This window comes from Polypterus senegalus, chromosome 1 (assembly GCF_016835505.1).
Source record: "Polypterus senegalus isolate Bchr_013 chromosome 1, ASM1683550v1, whole genome shotgun sequence".
Lineage (NCBI taxonomy): Eukaryota > Metazoa > Chordata > Cladistia > Polypteriformes > Polypteridae > Polypterus > Polypterus senegalus.
Window position 1 is genome coordinate 103,586,082 of NC_053154.1, and position 23,510 is coordinate 103,609,591.

Consider the following 23,510-nt stretch of genomic DNA (forward strand, 5'->3'; position numbering starts at 1 on the left):
GGACATGTTGGACAAAATGTTGATAGTTACAAGAGTGTCCATAGGGCTTTTGGCTTCAGTACCGGGAATGCTGAAGGTGAAAGGATTTTGGAGTTTAAGAAGGGTTTAAAAATGTAGGGATATGCTGTATGAATCTGGAGATAAAAAGGACATGATAGACTGTTGGTGAGTATATGGTAAAAATGTGAGGGTGATGGTTGGAGAAAGTTATGTATTATAACTTTGTTTGGTCATATGAAATCTCTTAGAGGCATGAAGAAGAATAAGAGGAAGTATGAACTGAAGCTGAAGGGCTAGAAGTTGAAGCAGGAGTGTGTGAGAAATGAATTTGTTAAAACTTTGGTAGCATGAGCAAATGAAGTTACAGAATTATCAGGTGTGAATAGCAAATATGAAGCAATGAACAATGTCTGTGGTTAGAAAAAGAGATCACTGAGACACAAGAAGACACATTGAGGTAGAAATTGCAATTGACAAAATGAGGAGTTACTTTAAAGAATGTCAGAAAACAAAGGCAGAATGTAACTTGGTAAACAATAAGCAAGCAAAGAGAAATGCTAGAAAAGCAGTTGCAAGGGTGCTAGAAGCCAAGAGATGGGAATTCATAAGTGACCTCCAAAAGGAAGGAAAGAGAAATTACTTTAGGACTGCAAAGCAGACGGCAAGGCAAATAAAGGTGCAGTAGTTTAAAACATGGTGAAGAAAACATTGTGATTGACCATGTAAAAACTAAGGATAAGTAAAATGTAAATAGGCATTGTATCTGAAGAAGTTGCTTAATGAAGAGAGTGAATGGGATAATGATCCTTGTTGTGAGGAAATAGAAGACTCAATGTGTATGGTTTGAAAACAAGAGATTGCAAAAACACTGAAAAAGATAAAGATAGGTAAAGCAGCTGGGCCAACTGGAGTAGGATCAGAAATAATGAGGACAGTGGAAGATCCTGAAATTAAGTGGTCAACAGAAAAAGTGTCCTCATTCTAGTATACAATACAAAGGAAAGGGTGGTCCATTGAAGTGTGGGTTATATTGAGCAAGGAAGCTTTTAAAGCAGGTAATGATGGCAGTTGAGCTGACTGCTGAAGACAGGAATTGGGAATCAATGGAAAGTTAGGAAAATGTAGTTGTTTTAGGCCTGTAAAAGAAACAAGAAGTGCAAATGTTGTCAGGAAAATGCAGGAAAAGCTTTATGCAAAAGAGATGAAGCTGCTTTATAGATATACTGTATCTTTGGATCTGGAGAAGATGTTTGAGAGGATGTTGTGAAAGGTAGTGAGGTGGGCATTGAGAATGTTAGGTGTGCATTAATAGTTAGGATCTGTGATAATAAGATTTGAATGCCTTGCTTTTCAAGATAGTGATGGAGTAGATGACCAGTAACATGTGTTAAGTATTGCCATAGGAACTCTTAAATGCCGATAAGCTTCTACTAAAAGTAAAAGGTAATTGTAGGAAAAAAAGAAGATGGTGTTGGTGATTGGAAACAGAGGGGCAGGAGGTGAGGAAAAGAAGATGGATTGATATGTTAAATGTGTGGTAGTGGTGCTGGACTCCACTGCATGAGTTGTGAGAAGTAAGTGCATAAATGATGTAGTAGGTAGCAGTAGGGTAGTAGTCTACAGGACGCGAGTGAGACTTTTGTTTGTATAACATAAGGTAAATACACTTTCTAGATGTATTTCACACAGTACTAGATAAAGGAAAACATTACTAGGAAAAAAATATGTCTGTCACTCCTACCTTTTCACCAGGAGATCCTGGAACCCCTGGAGGACCAGGAGGACCTGGCAGTCCTGGAGGGCCCTTAAAATATAAAAAATATATACATTATATATATATATATATATATATATATATATATATATATATATATATATATATACACACATATATATGTACTTCATCTATAATATCATCTAAATGGGAGAAAAAAATATATGCAGTTCATCTGATAATTTCTGACAGTCATTGAATAAGTGCTTTTTTCTGAAATATTATTACCCATTTCTCACACTAAATTAAGCAAATGAGTTTAGAGTTTTACCAGTCATTTTCTTTCAAACTGAAATATGATAAACATAATTTTGTAAAGTACATTTAACACTGAGAACATTTTTAAGGTCCAAAATGCATGGTCTTACCATTAACGTTAATGTTCTTATTTCCTAAATAAGAAACAAAAACAAATGATATTTAGTTATTAAAATTTAAAAAGTTGTTTGTTTATGCACCAAATAAAACTACTTTTTTAAGGTAAATTTCAAATAAGGCTAAAGAAGATAATTTGATTTGTCCATTATAATAAATACAAAGAAGGGTGGATGTGAATAGAAATCTGTGACCACACAGAAAAGCTTCTTTTGTAAAGTTATTAAATATTTTTTAAAGCTATCTCTGTACCTGACCAGAATGCAAGGGTTTAGAAAATGAATTGGCATTTTTATTATATATTTATTTTATTCATTATATTATCAAAAACTGTAAACAACTTTGGCACTGAAAAATCTGTATTAGTAATCAGGTGAAAAATTATATGGATGTATTTTACACTCTCAGGTTCTGAGGCAGTGTAGCCTAGAGTCCATAGTGTTTCATATAGGATACTCAAAATACATAATGAATCCCAAACCTGGTAAACTGCTCAAAATGCCATTTTGTTAATGAAAGTATATTCAGTACATTACAAAGTATTGTTCAATTAAATTTAATTTTAATATGGCAGTCGTTAACAAATATTCAGAATACATGAGAAATATACTATCTCCCATATGCATTCCAAATGTAGCAAAAAGTCACTTTACTAAAATTTATTTCCAGTAAATAATGGTACACTAGGTTAAAGTTGGCTATTGACCATTTTCATTACTAACCATCCATCCATTATCCAACCCGCTATATCCTAACTACAGGGTCACGGGGGTCTGCTGGAGCCAATCCCATCCAACACAGGGCGCAAGGCAGGAAACAAACCAAGGGCAGGGCACGCACACACACACCAGGGACAATTTAGAATCACCAATACACCTAACCTGCATGTCTTTGGACTGTGGGAGGAAACCGGAGCGCCCGGAGGAAACCCACGCAGACAAGGGAAAAACATGCAAACTCCACGCAGGGAGGATCCGGGAAGCAAACCTGGGTCTCCTAACTGCGAGGCAGCAGCACTACCACTGCGCCTCCATGCCGCCCCTCATTACTAAGCATTGCTAACTAATCTTAGTACCACAAAGGGGCTGCTGCTCTTTTCCAACAGTACTTTTTCTGTTCGTCAGATAACATTGGTACACTGCAGCATATTACCAATGATCAGATATTTGTCATCAGCCGACATTAGGTCAATGACAACATACATCATTTACTTGATGGTAATATTTTTATTATTTCATAAAATATGATACCATAAACTTTCTATTCCAATACAACATTCAGCCAGGATTAATAATATCCATCCATTCATTTTCCAACCCGCTGAATCCGAACACAGGGTCACGGGGGTCTGCTGGAGCCAATCCCAGCCAACACAGGGCACAAGGCAGGAACCAATCCTGGGCAGGGCACTAGGGCCAATTTAGAATCGCCAATCCACCTAACCTGTATGTCTTTGGACTGTGGGAGGAAACCGGAGCGCCCGGAGGAAACGCACGCAGACACGGGGAGAACATGCAAACTCCACGCAGGGAGGACCCGGGCAGTGAACCTGGATCTTCTAACTGCGAGGCAGCAGCGCTACCACTGCGCCACCGTGCTGCCCAGGATTAATAATGTTTTTTTAATTGCATTAAACTACATATTCAATGAAAATTCGTCCTGCACTAACCTTACATTTATTGAAGGTTATACTTTTGTAAAAAGTAAGCTACATTTGTAAAAGGGGACTCTAGTACTGTCTCACATTTCAAAAGGACTTGGACGCTGTCTGTGCAGAGTCTGTTAGTCCTTCCCATGTACTTTTTTCCCCACCCATATTCTCTGGTTTTCCACTAAGAGATATGTATGTTATGCTATTGTAAAGAAATCAAAGTAGCTTTTCCCCAAATGAAACTTTGAATCAGTACTGTAAACAGAGAATATATGTGCACATGTGAAATAATCATTTTGGTTTATGCAATTCCTAAGTAGAGAGGGAGCACTGTGGCTAATGTAAGACAAGGCAGTCAGGATAACACATTATAAAATTCTTTTTCGATAACAGAAGCACACCTGCAGGTTCTTGTTTTCATTTCCATTGTAATCTATTATATCACTCTTTTCTGGTTCATACTGGAGGCCAGGTGGACCCTGTATTAAAAACAGATGCATTTCATTAATACAGTTTAAGTGAAAACTACACATTATTCAGAATTCGGTTCTTTTGCTTTTATGTACTTTCTTGCTTCATGCTGCTTCATACTGTACTATGAATACATACAGTAGTATACAAGGCAAGATGCTTAAATATATTAAAAATGTCTTTAAATTATATCAATGAGATCCATGATACATATATTGTTAAGTAAAACTTTGGTAGATTCAGCACACTCACCCTAGGTCCAATTGGCCCTTCTGGTCCAGAGACACCAGGTTCTCCCTATTATGAATACAAAGACATGAGTTTAAAACATTGGCACAGTCACAGGTTGTTTCTGTATGTGTTATATACTCAAAAATGTAGATAAAATATTGCTGCTCTGAGTTTTATTTTTAAACCTTTGCTTTAGCTGATTGAATTTGTGAGAAACGGATAAAAGATCAATGATCATGATAGTAACTTCTTACATGTCAATTTGGGAATGTAAGCAAATATATATAATATATAAATAATATATAAATAGTATAATATAATATATATATATATATATATATATTAAATACAGTAAATTGCCCCCTTCTTTATTGCAACAGAAAAAAAATCAAACTTCTGGAACCATTTGGTTCCTTGTGTTAGTACAAATATAGCATAAGGGGACCTTACAGCACCATATGATAAAATAAACCATGGTGACTGGAAAGTCGATGTCAAAACAAGTATAGGTAAATAGGTGTGCCTAGGCGAGTGAACCTTTCTTCATTGAATATGGATTGACAGACTCCCTGCCAGTTTTAGTCTTTCAAGATGGTAACTGGAAAAATCATATCCTAGGGACAACACTCGGGCGCTGTAATTTTAATGGTGAAGAGTGGTTTATATACTCATGTTGACCTCATGAGTTTATTGAGCATCTCTTAATACCAAATGACAGACCAAAGCAAAACATAAATAACTACCATCAAAAGCCTATAGGCCAACTCATGTAAAAATCTGAACTCTTTGAGATAGTTTCTTGATATTATGATGAACACCTTTAAATTATCAACTGGATGCAAGAAGATGTTCAGATGAGAGTACTTTACTCACAGGATAATAGAATAGTTCAACCGATAAGCAACACTAACTGTAAACAGCGCTACCCACAGTGTCACCATGCCACCTCAGCATACATATTCAGCATATTATTTAATTTTTAAAAAACTGTAACATATGTGTAGTTTATTGAAAATAGTAATGGTAATGTTTTGCTGTAATATGTCGTCATGCAGTACAGTCATATATGGTAGTGACACTCTTAGTAGTTGTGTATACAAACAAAACATCCAATGCAGTTTGTTTCTCAATTCTGTTGAGTTCAAATCCCAATGTTTGATTGATTTGAAGCCAATTTTGACTTAAAAGTCTGTTTTGCCTGTTTATCTATTATTTCTTTAATTTTTCGTCCAGTTGAGTTAAGATCTGACAGTTGAGTTAAGATTTGACAAGATGTGCATTGGGAAATGGTGACCTTTCATTTATGTATTTGATCTTTTATTTTTGATATAATTTTCATAGACTGATCTGTATATTCATTATTTCATCTATGCTGTATTTACAGGATACGCCTATTTACTATTTGCCTATTATACTGAAGACAATAAGACTGGAGAAAGACAAAAATAGTCCCTTTGTCCCTGCACAGGTGAACTGCAGCAACCCTATGCTTTGCAAGAACAGTCCTATTGTGGATTGTCCCAATCTTACTCTGTATGTCTGTAATGTAATGATGCATACAACATTTTTACCTTTTGGCCATCTTTTCCTGGTAACCCACGTTTCCCAATGTCTCCAGGTTCACCCTGCAATGAAATAAGAATGTTTAAATATCATTTATAAAAAACATCTAAATGAAAATATTTATATCCAGAGTTTTCAATGATTTATGTTATGGAGATTTTAAAAGTAAAATATTAAACTGAAGAAAATGTCGAATAGTAGTAAACATTATCTTGTATTGCAAGTTTAAACAGAATACTTTTCACTGAATGTTATTAGTACTTGTTTCTATTTTCATCTACAGTCTAACTTCTCCTTGCTTATTCATTTGATGTGATAAGTTACAAGCTGAAAACATAGCATAAAATGTAAAATGTAGAGTGTTAACCTTGGAGCCTTGATCTCCCTTGGCTCTGTATAGAAAATGAAAACATATACATTGTACACACTGAATTACAAGATTACTATAAAATGTAATTATATAAAGTGAGTGTATACCTCACTGATGTATTTTAAAATAGCTAAAAGTATTGAAACTATATTTTTCTCGTTATTGATTTTTAACTTTTTAAACAACTCAGCCCACGAGAATGGGTAGGAATATAACAGCTTAGCTTTGGTAGCCTCTGATAGTCACATGACTAGCATATTTCTCTTTATGAATAACTAGAAACCATCATTTTCAACTTATTAAACCTCCATTAATATACAAAGACCCCTGATTTAACAGAATTTATTTTAGTGGCTGCAACAGACCAAAGATATTCAGTCAGAGTTTACAAGCTTGTAACAGTAGCACAAGTCAACAATAGATTTCTGAACAAACAAAAAAAAAGCACAGAGTATTAAATGACAAATCAACTTACAATCAGCATAATGTAAAAAATGAATTATAACGTGAAAAGTAAACATTTATAACACCAATCTACCATCCCTTCCTTGAGACCGCAGGTGGTGCACATACAATATGATCCTTCATCAGTCTGCATTACTCAGGTGTATAAGGCGTTTTTTTTATTATAAACCATTTACACTGTGTGATAACTATATTTAAATTCTAATACAAAAATAATTTAAAAAAAATATATCCTCACATTTATACATCCCCAAATCAGAAAAAGTTGAGATGATTTGGAAAATAAAAACAAAAATTCAGTGATTCTTAAATTTACTTTGACTTTTATTTCATTGCAGAAAGCATGAACCCATGACATGTGATGTTTTGTCGGGTCACCTTCATTTAATTTGTTAATACACATTCATTCCTGCAATACATTCTAAAAAATATTTGGACAGTAAAGCATTCACCACTTTGTAATGTCGCCGCTCTTCTCACAGCACTTAAAAGACATTATGACACGGAGGATATCAGCATTTCAGGTGTTATTTTGTCCCATTCTTCCTGCAAACACATCTTAAGGTTTGCAACAGTATGGGGCCACTATTGCCGCATTTTTCCTTTTCAACATTTTCCATGTATTCTCTATTGGGGACATTTCATGCAGGTAGGCAGGCCAGTCCAGTACCCATACCCTGTTCTTCCCCAGCCATGCCTTTGTAATGTGTGGTGAATGTGGTTTTGCATTGTCTTGTTGAAAAATGCATGGATGTCTCTGGAAAGGATGTCATCTTGAAGGCAGCATATGCTACTCTAAAATTTCAATGTACTTTTCTGCATTAATGCTGCCATCACAGAAGTATAAATTACTTTTGCTACGGGCACTGACACAACCTCATACCATGACAGACCCCGGCTTTTGGACTTGTTGCTGATAACAGTCTGGATGGTCCCTTTATGTCTTTGGTCCGGAGCACATGGCGTCCATTTCTTCCAAAAAAGATCTGGAACACTGATTCGTCTGACCACAATCCATGTTTCCACTGTATGATGGCGCATCCCAGATGTCTCCGAGCCTGGGGAAGTCGATGACACTGCTGAACATGCTTAATGTAAGGCTTCTTTTTTTGGCAAGTAAAGTTTTAACTGGCATTTGTGAATGTAACTCAGTATTGCCGTACTTGACGAAGGTCTGACAAAGTAACCCCTTGCCCACGTGGTTATGTCAGCCATTGTTGATGCAGAACCGTCTGAGGGATCGGAGATCACGGGTGTTCAGCTTAGGTTTGGGCCCTTGCCCTTTATGCACCGAAATTCTTTCAGATTCTTTGAATCATTTAATGATATTATGCACTGGAGAGGGAGAAACATACAAATCCCTTCTAATCTTTCTTTGAAGATCATTATTTTTAACCATTTCAATAATTTTCTCACATATTTGTTGACAAACTGGAGATCCTCTGCTCATCGTTGCTCCTTAAAAGACTCAGCTTTTCATGGATACCTGCTTTTGTAAAAATCGTGATTACAATCACCTGTTCACATCACCTGTTTGTAATCACGTCATTATTTAATTACTTTACCTCATTACTGGCCCTAATTCAACCCTGTCCAACTTTTTTTTTTTTTTGGAATATGTTGCAGGTCTAAAAAGCAGGAATAGATGTGTATTAACAAGTGAAATGAAATTGACCAAACAAAACATGACATATCATGGGTCCATACTGTCTGCAATGAAATAAAAAGTCAAAGTTAATTTAAGAATCACTGCTTTTTTTAATTTTTATTTTCCACACCTTTTTTGTGTTTTGACGTTGTAGAAGTTAGGGACCAGAGCCCAACCACTGTTTTTTTTTTTTTGTCTGTGTGATATTTTCTGCAGATGATTTGTTTTTCTTCTTCATCTCAAAGGCTTGGGTATTGAATTCACTGGTGACTCTAAATTGCTTATGTGGTATTATAAAGGAATGGGCCCTAAAATGACCGATCATGCTATGCACCCTTTGTGGTGTAGTTAACTGTAGCTTCAGTGGCCCTAAAGCTAAATTAAGTAAAACCAATAATTGGACATTTGGATGAATGGGTTTTTCAACACCCCTTACAAACTATAAAACAGTGAAAAATGTAAAGCTAAATAGTGCTCTCTAAACAGAGATATTGTATATGTACAGTTTATATATAATACAGCCACTTCTTCCATGGTCTTGTCCCCTTCTACATATATATATTCATCTTTTGCTCATTGCTTGCCCCAAACAGTCAATTTAAAGTAGAATATTTGGGCTGGATTATGATAGTAAATTCATCTAGGTTGGAAACAAAATCTTAATCTTCTCTGTCTAAACCTACTTTTGTTAATAGTTTAAACTTACACTAACACAACACAGCAAAATATTTCTCATGGTGGAGGACAAATGCGAATGAGAACAAATGAGCTTATAAATGAGTGATGCTGGGGCCAACGCCAATAGTGAGTATACGCTTCAGATTTTCACTAGCTTTTTCTTATGTAAAAAATGTTTTATAACATACTTAAGATGAGCCCTATCAATATAATTGCCACCTTTAAACCTCTATTAACTAAGTATTACAACAATAAGACTACACTACTACAATGTTTCTCTACAATTTCAAAACTGTATTGGAAAATAAGAAGTTTACATCATGTAATGTAATAGTGTGGCGATTGCTCATTGAAAATGGGTGCACACCTTAATCCCTGGAGGTCCTTGCACACCTGGTTCACCTTTCATTCCAATGACAGGTATGCCAGGCTCTCCTTTGTCGCCCTGTAAATACAAGTAATGTAACAATGTCAAATACTACAAAATACTCACAACAGATTAATAAAAAACAAAAAAAAAGCTAAAAAAAAAAAACAAACTTTGCTCCAGCTTCCTCTCACATCACAAAGCTGTGCCTGCTATCTGAACTAATAATCCATAGTTGGATTTAAATGTGTAAGTACAGGTGGTTTTGTGCTATACGGTATGTGACAAGCTGCTGTTACATTCCAAATTTCTACCTAGCACATCCTGTAATTCAGCCAGGATAAGATCAAGTCCCTTAAAAACTGTGATGGAAAACACAGGTTTAGAAAAAGACTGCATTAGTGAAATTCTTCTATTTTTCATTTCATTTTCTAAATTCTAAAGCGGGTGGTATGGGGTTCCATATAGGTGAGTCTAGGCTGAAGGTTGGTCAAGAACACTGGCACAGTGAGCATGTCACTTCCATATATTTCTGGTAAAATACACCCTGTTATACAAAACAGAATTCATTTAATTAGAAAGATAATGCATTAGCTACATTAGAAAGTCATTAAGCATACACAAAGTATGGATTGATATTTACATTCCATTTCAAAAATGTTTTAGTAGGGAAGTGCCAGACACACAACACAACACACATGTGGCATAAAATTACTTTAGATTGAATTTTTCATGTTTTAAAACTAATGAAGTGCAAACAAGAAGATACGACAGAACCTTTTTAGTAATTTAAACTTTACTCGCTCAGCATTACTTATTATTCAACATGACAGTTTTAGAATGGATTCTACAACTGTGTGGTTGACATTTCACAGTATGAATCTTTATTTTTAAAAATAGCTGCCTTCTAATCAGTTTCTGAAACTTTCAGTGTTTCCCTGGAATTAGAAGAAAAAACAAACAGAAAAAGGTTATATTCTTACCTGTAAGCAGTGTTGGGGAACATTACTTTTAAAAGTAACTTAGCAATACTACTCATTACTTTCAAAAATTAACTCAATATTTTGCATAGTTACTTATTACAAACAGTGCATTACTTTTTCTTGTTTTTTTATGAAAAACTATATTTCACTGGGCAGAATGTGTTATTAAATCCTAAGCCCAGATATAAAACCTGCATGAAACTGACCATAAACACTTTTTCATCATTTTCTTGTGTTTTATAAATATGTTTAGTCCTTCATTTGATATGAGGTGAATAATATCAACAATAACAACAACAACAACAATAATAATAATAATAATAATAAAAAAGGGCCTATTTTAAAAGACACTGTCAAAGGTAAAGCGACATTCCAGTTTGTGGATAACATCTAACACTTTGAATCAGTCTTTGATTCTCAGTTTCTTGACCTTCTGTTTAGCTTTTTTAACTTCAGATTTAGTTTTGTGTTTTTGTGTTGTCACCACTGCATATTGCCCTAAACAAGTCTTTTTGACCATATTGTTCTCCCAATCCTTTTTAAGTCTCAAGTGTCCTTGTGGCCTGTCGTTTCCACCAATCATGAAGAATGCTATTGACACTTAAGAGCATAAGAGGACTAGAAACTGAATGGATGAATATCTGCTCAGTGTGTACTGGGTTATAAGAAAATAATGCATATACCAGTAATTTCACTGCAGGTAACTTTTCATCTATGTAATAATTACAGAGAGTTAAAAATGGAATTCAAAGCATGAAACAGGAATCTTTATATGTTGAAGAAGTTAATTACAATAAAACATGCAACCATTTCTATCAAAAAAGGTGTCCCAGGGTTCCTTAATGTGAAGTGATCAAAATTATTTTTTACTATGTATGGACTCTTTATTCAATGAATTATTTAGGGTCTCATATGCAACTGTAATCTAAGTGCATAATTTTCTTAAGATAGGTGGTCACTGAAGACATACATCATTTGGTGTTGTGTGGGCCATCAAACAGTGACTGTGGATAACCCTCAAAAAAGATGTAAGTAGAGAAAGTCAATCTACAAACTTACTTCTCTCTGGTCTGAGCTTTTCCAGAATCAGCACACTGCGCTCATTGTGGCCCATTTCATTTAATGAATCTGGATGGAGCTCCATCCATAGGTTTGTCCAGTGTTGCTGTGACAGGCTCATGCCATGTCCCCTACGATATTAAACTTAAATATCTAGCTCTGATAATTATCAGACTGGGCTATTTTTGTGTAAATCTGCCAAGACTTTCTAATTTATTCTTTAATAGTTCACGTTTAAAATTTTATGAAAGATGCGTATCTTGATATTTGTGAGTGAGTTGTAAAGGCGAAAATAAAATACATGTTAAAATCTTGTTCAGAGTATTGATTTTTTAAATTGTATATTGTTTACAGTAATGTAAAGGTTTTATTAAATTATTTTTGCAATATGCTATAGGCATTAATGCAAACCAATATGGTATTTTTATATTTTCATAAATTATTCCCAGCAAAACATCACACTTTTAGCAAGATTTGTTCATGAGGTTTTACTGAACATGTTTGTGGTGACAGACTTTGTGATACTAAAAGAATGAGTTGATTGGCAAACGCGACTATAGTTTTAGAACTTCTCTCAATCATATTTTTCAGACTACAAAGATTTCTGAAGCCTGCATGTACTCTACTATCAAATGAAGTAAAACTGGAATCACACTGGTTTTCTTTCCTATATATTACTAATGTATTAAAAAACTTAATTTCAAAATATTTATTTAAAGCAATAAGAAAATATGTTTACTATTTAAATGACACACAGTACTATGATGGATACTCAACAACTAAGTTTGCATCTAAATGCCATGTATAATTCATAAGTGGTTTATGTTTTTCTGAACTGATGACAAGCTGTGTTTTTCAGCTACATAATTGCCCTTGACTCCTCCATCAATTTGTTTTCAAATAACTGTTTAATTGAAATATTAAAGCAGAGTCCATTAATGTTTGTTTTGTTATAATAAAGCAGGGGTGTCCACACTTTTTCTGCTTGCAAGCTACTTTTAAGATGACCAGGTCGAAATGATCTACCTACATTAAAAATGCTATATATACACAGTATATATATGTATATATACTGAGTATATACATAAAATATATGTTGTGGTACCTTGCATAACTGAATAACCTTTATGACACAATAACAATTCAATACATTTATTGTCACTACAGTATTTGGATTTAATAATCTTCATGTGGGAAAAGGCTGACTCGCATAAATAAGTAGAGTCGAATAATGCAGTCAAGGAGCTTTTGAATTCAGCTGAGTGAAAAATGACGGCTGTCCAATTAACTGTGATTTTAGTTCCCTCTCCTTTCTCTTTCTCAGATCGCTTTTCAGAAGGAAGTCAGTTTCGTAGTTTTTATGAACAGATCGCAAAGTGCCTTTCCACATTTTCCTTCTTTGGAACACCAATGATAGATTGACAGATCAAACAAATGCCCTTCGATTGTGACATTGTGAGAATAAAAATCCTCTTCCAATTTCACATCCAGCCCATACCCTCCCCAAACATTTTTTTTTAAATCCCTTCCTTAGTCGATATAAATTGGAAGGCTAACTAGATCACAGCCGGGGTTTTGCAGTAGTTCGCGTGTTTGATCATGCGTGCGGGATGACCAGTGTGTTAGAATAAAAGAGATCTCATACTGGCCGCTCTGTATGTCAATCAAGTGGCAAATGCTATAGGGAGGATATATGATAGACTAACGTTTAAAAAAAATTTTTTTGGATGCAACGCGATCAACCTGCACTACCTTTGCAATCTACCGGTCGATCGCGATCAACCTGCACTACCTTTGCAATCTACCGGTCGATCGCGATCAACCTGCACTACCTTTGCGATCTACCGGTTGATCGCGATCAACCTGCACTACCTTTGCGATCTACCGGTCGATCGCGATCGACGCATTGGGCACCCCTGCAATATAGAATTCAAGGCCACACTGGGGTTTATGGACTGTCTTTTTCTGACACCTGACAATTTAAACTTTGTAATGTTGTCCTCAAAGAAGATCGTGAGTAACTACCTTTACTGTATTGTGTTTTGATTTATCGTTTGTCTTAATATTGGAAATCTGAACCTTTCTTAAGAGAGAAAGCTATAAATGGTATAATTAGCCAGACTGCAGTAGTCAATAATAAATAGCTCTAAATTGTTGGGTTAGACAAACTGTATTTAGTTTGTCATCCATTGACGCTTTTAGCAATTTGGCCAAGCTGTTCAAGTTAAAAGGGTAAAGAGAAACACAATCACACTTTAGACAAAGGTACATTTTTTAAAATATATTCACTAATTCTTATTATAAAGACTGACCATGAGTTCAGCAGAAGAAGAATTGAAGTTAACGGAAAAATAAAATTATTCTCAAAACAAAAGATTAGAAATTTAAACAGACAATGGGGAAAATAAACAAGATGGAGAGATCAGGTGGAAAAAAAATAAATAGACAAGAGAATGCATGACTAATAACTGTCAAGACAAAATAAGTTTTATTTGGAAATAATAGCGGCATCACAGAATGGTAAGCTCCAAAGGGAAAGACCAAATTATTATCATGAGAGATAGACAAGTTGATAAACCAGGAAGAAAGAGAAATTGAGGCACCAAAATTAAAATGTGAAGCAAATTCAAAGTCAGGAAAGAAAAAGAAATTTTTGCCCAAAAATGTCTCTTACTAGCTTAGGTTTCTTTCCCCGAACTGCTCTACCAAAACAAGAACTTTTTGTCAGTCTTTGAACACTAGGATAACAACATATGTGTGCTGCCATTTTTTATAGGAGGGGGATTCATCCTGTGACCTTTGCGTCACATGACTGTTATCAGGCATAGCAACCATATACAACATGGTTGTCACCATCTATTCAAAAAAGCAGAACATAAAATGCTACCATAACGATTTCACCAAAACAGAAGTAAAATATATAAGCAGCCATAAATGCAACCAGAAAATTTCAGAAGTGAAATACAGACAATCCAGGAAAGCCATAATGTATCAAGGTGGAAGGCATGTTTGGAGTTTTTTTTTTTGTTTTTTCTGTCCACCCTGGCCATCGGACCTTACTTATTCTATGTTAATTAATGTTGACTTATGTTTATTTTTTATTGTGTCTTCTATTTTTCTATTCATTTTGTAAAGCACTTTGAGCTACATTTTTTGTATGAAAATGTGCTATATAAATAAATGTTGATTGATTGATTGATGTTTATGATTCTGAGACAGAAGTAATAATGAGTGGGCACTTCATCTGGAACCTAACAGGAAAGTGAGCATATTTGATTGCCAACCAGATTATATCTGGTTCAGGGAGCCTTAGGATTAGCTTGTGCACAAAGAATGGATGAGTTTCAAAGACAGGAAGGAAGACAAAGGCAGCTGGAGCCATTGAGTGGATAAGCTACATGCTAGCAGAAGTTCTATCTCTTAGAATAAGAATGGGACCTGAACTGTTGTCTGCAATCCAATTAAAATAGCTTGGAGGTGAAGTGTAGGTGTCTATTTTTTTCTCACTTTCCTGTTTTCTTCAAAACCTACATGTGACCAAATGAGCCCCACATAGTTTGAGGTCTGAACTTCTGAAAAAGTGGTTTTGGTTTTCACTGAACTCCTTATATGAAGATTCAAGAACCAAAACATCAGAGATCAGAAGTGTTTGATTTGGACATTTGTGGGATAGAACAATGAAATGGAATTAAAAGATGCAACCAAAGACATGCATGACCTGAGAGATAACATTATCAGGAAAAGTGGCTTCTTCAAACAAATCTTCTGGATTTCTTTGAAGATGTAACCAACAGAGTTAGTCTGAAAAAGACGTGCAATATAAAGGTAGCACTTTGTGTTATTATTGTAACTTTAAAACATTTATCTTTTGAAGAGTTGCGTGAAGACATAAATTACTTGTCATTATTTCATTTACAAGAAATCTTGTCTTCAGAATTGTATAGCTTAGGACTGAATAGGTTTTCTAAAGTGGTCAGTAGTTATTAAGGGGTTTGAGGTGGTAATTAGGGTTTTTATTTGGTTGGGGTACCACTGCTAGTAATTAGGGCTTCAATTCTATTGGTGTATACCTTAACTCCTAGCTTCCCTGGCAATCCCGGCATTCCCCGCTCTCCCTGGAAGAGGGCAAGAAAAAGTTTTAAAGAAAATACATGCACAGAAAAGATATTCTTGCTGTAAATTATTAAAACACACACACATACACACACAATACTTATCTTACGATGCATACTTGGTATTTCCCATAATATGCTAGCTTAATATATAAGCAGATGATAATGTTGGGAACTAAACAACCAAAGCTCTAAATAAATGCTGTACTAGTGCTGACCCTGATTCTTGACTGTAGCAATATGTCACATGTTGGACTTGACATGCAGATAAAAATTTCACTATACTTTGTAACAAATGACAATAAAATTGAGCTAGTGAGGTTCAAATCTAAAATCAAACAACCTGTCAGTAAGACAAAGTTAATGAAAATGAACTATGTAAAGCGACAGTATGATTGCAGTTATTGAAAAATAATTTTTTACTTCTTACAGCAGCTGATGAATAAATTGTGTCTTTGAACATTGCCTCTGTTTCTGTCTTGAGGTGAAGGCAAATTACTAAAATGGAGATTATACCCATATATTCATTTCTGAAGATATGCCTATAGAAATTAGTGCGAATTATGGATATTGAGGAGAAAATGTATATTTTACAACAAGAACATGTTACAGAATAAAGCTAAAAGAAAGAAAAATAATTGTGTGGGGTGATTAGAACAAAATGAAACTTTAAGTGAAGCATTCTTCCTACATTGGTGCTATTTGTACTACAGTAGCTACAGTTAAAATGCATGTGAATATTATTCTTAACTACCATTCACCAATAATATTGTTTTACCTTGAAATGATTAACAATCCTAATACTGTATAAAATATTTTAAAGCCTCGTATGTAAAAATACTTTTGACTTTTTGGTATTCTTATCCATATTTCATAGTGAAATTAAGGAAGATGTTTATTTTAAAGACATACTAAGCTAGTTTCTGGGTTAAAATGGACTATAAAAAGAAAACATAAAATGGGAAACATTATTTTTTTCAAAAACAGAACCAGCACTAGAAAAATGTTATTTATAAATGTTATTATAGAATGTGTCATACTTGTAAAACATTCCAGTTTTTTTGTTTCATGATTATTAAATTGTGCATGCTTCATTTCATATCAATAATGTGTAATACTGAATATGAAATATTGTACACCAGTGGAATAACAAAATACAATAGGCAATCATTGCATTCACTCTCTTCCTGGAAGTAGATAAAAAAACTGTTTTTAAGAAATTTCAAGACTTGGTCATGCACAGTAAATGCAAATTCTTTTAATACTATTACTATCTTTAGCTGACACTTTACACAAAATGACATGCAAGGTCTGGGCTTATTGCAAGTGCTTTAATTCTGTGCTTTACAACTGAAGTGCAGACAGGCTCAGAATCACACAGTGAGACCAAGACATGGTTGAACTCGGGGTTTAAAGATATACAGTACATCATGTCTTCACCACTACAGTACAGTGCCTGCCTACCACACCACACTTACATGATAATTAACACATAGCACTAGTAATTTAATGCATTATTAAAGGGAATTGTTGTTAAAAATACACCATGTTAGTCATTGTAGTTAGAGCATAACAGTATGATGTATCCTACCACTGTTTTGTGACCTGCATGGAGGAGACTGTCTACAATGTAATCCGAGGATTCTACTCCTAACTTGGCATCTCTGTCACATATTTACAAGATTACCCTACTACCATTACCTTCCTCCAATCCCAATAATCTTTACCTATTTTTGGGTTGAAGGAAGAGGCTCATGAATAAAAAAATTCATATTATGCTTTATGGTAAACTTGAAAACCATTCTCACCTTTCATCTTACATCAGCAGAAGTAGACAAAAATAAGACCATACTAGAAATGCTCTAAGCCCCATTTATTATTTGATTTACTGTACTAGCCATCTCTCATTTAAAGATGGTTTCTGTCCTGTTCAAAATATAGTCTAGATAGGGTCTGGGTCCCCCATGATCCAAAATACAGGCCAGATGGGGATGAGATCCCCATTGTCCTAAGTTAGATTTACAGATATGAGGTCACTGATAAAGATTTTCAGGTAAGTTTATCATTAGGTCAATAATAATTTGTTAATTTGTATCATCAGTTCACCCTTATGTATGTGCTTGCTTATTTTTATGCTGACTTGTTGAAGAGATATTTGCAAGCACAAGTGAAATATGAGGACCATTGGTTCTAAACTAAAATACAAATAACCTAGATAAAGACAAGGAGCTGCTGATACTTCTTCTATTTTCAAAATAGTTATTCCTTCAGTTAGTCTAGAAGTTACAATGTATTTTATTACTTCTGGTAGCTCACATAGGGCAAGATGAACTTTTCAATTTTGGCCACACGTTCGTTTGTTTTAACCAGTAAAAATACAGATTCACGGTCATTACATCTACCAGTATACTTTAAATAAACATTGATCTAAGAATGTAAAAGCAATGCTTGAATATGGTCAGAAGTTTGGATTAGCGTTCTTTTCGTTTGTTGACATGCATTTCTTTCTTGTTCTCTTTCTTCCATTCTGTATCCTGGACTTTGTCTTGCATGTACTGTATATGTATGAGCCATCGTGCTTTCCTACTGGTCAGTTGGTCCATATTCAGAATTATGTCTTGCTTGGCTATGTGCTACAATGTCTTATATTCTTATTGCTTGTTTCACATTCTTTGTTGTTGTCACGTGTTCTTCCATTTGCTTGACACTCAGCAGGTGTTGTTGCTTATCTTCTTCTTCCTATCACTATGGTTTTAAGCACCTTTACCATAAACACGTACCCACAGGTCATTTCACTATCCTTTATTTACATGTAATAAGCATCAATGTTCGATGAATGACGGGGTTATGTGACACAACAAAATGCTAAATATAAAGATCAGTAAATAGTATGCCAGTTGTTTACAGACATAAGAATTCACACTTGATTATGAAGTCTAAAGACATATTTGACAATCTTGTCAATTGTTGGCATTTATTCCGCCATCTTTTCTTTGTCATTCTTGCATTGTTTATCCTTCAATTGATGATGCTAGATAATGATGCTCTTCTTCTTATTCCTATTATGGTGTTCTATGTCATGTAATTGGCCTCTATAATTTGCTTCATGCTAAGTAGTTGTTGTTGCTCCTTTTTCTTTCCGCCAAGACCCATGACCACGGGTCACCTTGCCAAGGTTGTTGCTAAATAAAATTGTTTGAATTTTCAAAATGTATCAGGTCATAAGGTTCTAGTCCCAATAGCTCATGAGATGGGATAGATGCACAGACCTTAGCATTTTATATATATATATACTAGCTGTGTAAGCTTGTGCTGTAAAAAGCCCGGGGTCCTATAAACTATTGAAATTGTCAGAAATAAAATGAAATGCAGAGTCGTCAGTTTTGTTTTGCGCATTTGTTCGCCCCCCTTGTCTATCAGCAGCTAAGTGATTTTCTCTCTTGTTTGTCTGATTTTACTTTGGCGATGGAGTCGCTTTCTTTCAGCTTCGTGCTGTAGCCTTGTACTTCATTCTTCTTCCGACTCATTAACTTGGGTCCGCCTTGCAGGCTTTTTAAGCTTCAAGCTGTAGCCTCGCACAGACACACACACACACTTCCATGGGTACACGTTTATATATAAGATACTGTAGATATACTGTATATCTGATTTATAGATATCAGAGTTATTATGTGCAGATTTGATTTGTATTACTTTGTATATACTTTGTAAAGCACTTTTTAATACATTGTTTGTATGGCATGTAAAAATATGTATTCATTAAATTTTTCTTAGTGTCAGGTCCACAGGTTACCCAAGCACTTACGGCCCTATGCTCTGCTAGAGAATGGGTCATTATGTTTCACAGCAAAACAGTCTTTTTTTACATATTAGGAACAAATGAATTAGCTAAAAAGTTATCTCTATTAGGATCTTAATACAATACTATACTATAACATTTTGCGGTGATTAGAGTATGCAACAAAAATTAGTGATCATGAGACAGAAAAAATATAAATTGTTAAATATATTTTGATTACATGAATTCTTAACACAGGTTTGCATAGAATTAATCTGCTATCTACACTTTATTCAAGGTACATATAATTTTGAACTAAGTAGTGAGCAAGTGAATGAGAAAACATTGTCATAAATAACATATGAGAAAATAAATAAGAAATAAGATATGAAAAAGAATGCAAGAATACAGAAAAGCTAAGTTTCCAGAATTACATTCACAATAAAAAATGTAATGTGAACAAATACTAAATTTGTACTTCCTTTGATGCAAATTATATATACATTAAGTTTTAATATCAAATTAAACATACCTTTTCTCCTCTTTCACCTGCAGGGCCTCTACTGCCTTCTTCTCCCTTTGGCGAAAAAATAAGTTCTGAAGTGCAAGTCTAACCATATACTGCTGAAAATATGTTAGGCAGGCAGAAAAGATGAGCAAAATATTAAAATGTTTCACAACTGCTGAAGTTGGGTACTAAACAAAGATGAAATACAGAGGGTGAATTCGTGGTGTGTTAGATTTTATTTTTTCTGTTTTCTTTATTTTTTCATTTTTTTTTCTCAAGATTGATATTTATTTTTTTTTTTTGTATAAGTGGTTTTATTATATGTTACTTTCTTGAAATAAATAAAAAGGAAATACATTAGTGTTCCTGAACTGAAAATAGAACCGTATGCTGTGATGTATTTGTAATGTAGCTTTCATAAACACTAATTCAAACATGAAAATATTTATTGGGGCTTCTATTCTCATTTATTCAGTTATTTCAAAAGAGTAACATAAGTGAATGTGAAAACATGTTTAAGCTATGAACAAAATCTTCATTTTTCAGTGTCAGGTACAGTACAGTATCTTCTAAAAATATATTCAGTTTAAGCAAAATAAATCTGTGCTGAACATCTTTGATAGCAACTGTGTTCTCCCACTAATTGTTCCAATTGATAAAATTAAAATTTTATGGACAATGATAAAAACATTTGTGTACATTACAACTTTCAAATATTTTTAAATAGTTTTATTTAAAGTCATAAATACTGTAAAAATCAATGTGAGGTTTTCACAATTACAGCAACATAATTAATAATATTGATACCAGTAAACTGTTAAATAAATGTTTTCATAGTTCTATTAGTCACAAGGTGAGATTAATACTTTCAATATAAAATAAAGAAATTTAGTTATCCTGGTAAAAGTGATGAAAGTAAGAATTAGAAAGCAACAGTGCTATCTTACTGGTTTTCCTGGAGGTCCAGGTTCTCCAGATTTTCCCTGAAAGCAGAAAAATACATTTTTAATAAATCAGCATAAGGTATACATACAGTAGATTCATAGCTATATATAATATATACTGTAATTATACATATTAATCTTGGATGGGGGCTGTAGTAACCCGTTTTAAGGTTGCAGGACCTGCCTTTGCCACTATATAGATATAATTAAGCTGGATAGCATCTGAGGCAAGGTGGGATGCAAACCTTTATGGGATTCCAGTTTCTTGTAAGAAAGTGGACACACATCATCACACTCACTAATGTGATCCATTTCAAATTATTAACTATTCTATTCTAGCATTGGAATTTAGAAGAAAGCCAGAGTAACTAGAGAAACTTATTATGAATATTGTGCTCAAATTTGGATTGGGAATTAAACTCCAGTTCCTTGACCTCCACGGTATCAACAGTTAGGCTACTTTACCACAAGAGCACTGGAAGCATATAATCAACATCATCAACAACATAAAAAAAAGTTTATTTACTGCAAATCTTTAAAAGTTATAAAAGTAAGGGAAAGTCCAAATACAGTTATGGTATTCATGAATTTTCCAAACTTTTATTTTTTATGTACTTTGAGTTGTAAAGAACAAGGTGACCAGATCAGTTTTGCATAAAATTTTAACGTCTCATGAACTGCTGTTATTTTCCACAACAAGGGAAGGTGCAACATCTGTAACTTCATATAATTTACATGTAGAGGTTGTAGACGCCTTTATACTGGAAAGACCGGGGGAGAGAACATGCGCAGGGTATTACCTCCCCTGGAGCACTAGATGGCAGCCCGACGGGTTTCACTAGCACTGCGGATTCCCACAGGGGTCCATGGGAGTTAGATTTTGTTACAACCCTGTTGGGTTCTGTGGGGTTGCCACCAGGTGGTGCTGCAGGGCCCACACAGCTCTACCTGACTGGGATTCCACATCACCCGGAAGTGCTTCCGGGCCATGCTAATGGGCCACCAAGAAGTGAAAGGAGCCAGCTGTCAATGAGTCGGGAGGGACAAGATGAAGGTTGTTGGAGGAGGAGGAGTGGAGCCAGAGTCGGGAGGAAGAGGATGATGCTTGTCAGGAAGAGTGGAGGCAGAGAGAAGAGAGAAAAAAAAGAAGACAAAGTGCTGTTGTTCTACAGTACTTGGTACATTTATACTGTGTACAAGCTCAATAAAAGCTTGTTTTGTGCTGGACTTGTGCCTTGTGTAAGGTTTGGGGAGCTGGTACACCCTCTGCAGTCCACAAGGTATATCTAATATGAATTATTAGAAGCAGTAAAGATTTCAGCATCCCTGTTCACTTTTTGCAGCCAGCTTGAAATATCCATTCCAATGAAGGTTCATATGAGGTTTAAGGAACTAGAAACATTTAGGAGTAGTAGAAGTAAGCCGTATCTAACGACCAGTGCTGGTGTTAGGTTATTTTGCACCCTAGGCCAAGTTTATTAGTGTGCCAACTGACTGTTTGGTTGCTAACCCATGCGACTAGGTCCCCATACCCCCCCATGATATGTGCTCTAGGCAAATGCCTAATTTGCCTTAATGGTTGACACTGGCCATGCTGAGAAGAATTTATATAGACAAGACAATTCAGAAAACTTGAGAATTAAGGGAAACAATAAAAAAAGATAAAAAGTGTAATTGTCCTCTAATTCATTTTTTTTTCAAATAGTAAGTTAACAAGTGTTTAGCAGAATGTGGATTTTTCACAATGAATGGGCAAGGTGGCACAGTGGTAGTGCTTCTACCTCACAATAAGGAGACCAAGTTCATGTCCTGGGTCCTCTCTCCATGGACTTCGCATTTTCTCTCCTTTCCTCACACTGTCCATGCATGTTAGGTGAAATGGTGGTAGTAAATTGGCTGTATCTGTGTGTATGTGTGTGCCCTACATTGAAATGGCACCCTGTCCAGGGTTTGTTCCTGCCTTGTACACTGTTTTAGCTGGGATAGGCTCCAGAATCCCCACCCCTATGATCATGGTCTGGGATTATGCAGGTTAGAAAATGACATGACATGCAAAGGGTGAATCATTTTGGCAAAAGTAGTATTTTTAGCATTAGACTTTTCTATGTAGATTATGACACATCTGATTTGAAACTTAAAATAAAACATTCCTAAAATATGTCTTTAAAAATTAACCCAGCAAAAAGAATAAATTGCAACTGTTTCAGATGCAGTATATTTCTGAGAGAATGTTTGAGACATATTGGTATAACAAATCCAGATGACAGAAATAAAAACAACACACTTGACTTCCAGGGTTAACACATTTTCTTTCGTAAAAACCAAGTTCATATTTTGTACCACACAGTTTAAGCTTATGGACTAATATTTGTAAATCTCTTGCTCTACCACTTAGGAAATGAAATGGAAATTGATTAATTAATTAGTTAATGTTTAATTACTTACTGGGGTTCCTGGGGGACCAGGTGGACCTGGAGGTCCTTGTATGCCAGTCTGCCCCTGTTCACCCTATAGAGAAATGTGGACACATAAA

The 23,510-nt window shown here is 34.9% G+C and overlaps 1 protein-coding gene across 14 annotated transcripts in view; it reads right to left on the reverse strand.

The window, feature by feature from the left end:
- The window catches only part of col13a1 (collagen, type XIII, alpha 1), a 273,440-nt gene that overhangs the window by 72,975 nt on the left and 176,955 nt on the right, over positions 1-23,510 (reverse strand). For 13 of the 14 annotated variants that reach the window (XM_039755089.1, XM_039755081.1, XM_039755058.1 and 10 more), the window contains 10 exons: positions 23,423-23,485; positions 20,981-21,016; positions 20,058-20,102; positions 15,706-15,750; positions 9,594-9,671; positions 6,074-6,127; positions 4,524-4,568; positions 4,202-4,279; positions 2,143-2,166; positions 1,742-1,804 (listed from right to left, as the gene is read on the reverse strand). In XM_039755089.1, the coding sequence (XP_039611023.1) occupies positions 1,742-1,804; positions 2,143-2,166; positions 4,202-4,279; positions 4,524-4,568; positions 6,074-6,127; positions 9,594-9,671; positions 15,706-15,750; positions 20,058-20,102; positions 20,981-21,016; positions 23,423-23,485 (531 nt within the window). The remainder of the gene's footprint in view (positions 1-1,741; positions 1,805-2,142; positions 2,167-4,201; positions 4,280-4,523; positions 4,569-6,073; positions 6,128-9,593; positions 9,672-15,705; positions 15,751-20,057; positions 20,103-20,980; positions 21,017-23,422; positions 23,486-23,510) is intronic. The other variant, XM_039755049.1, reaches the window with a different exon arrangement.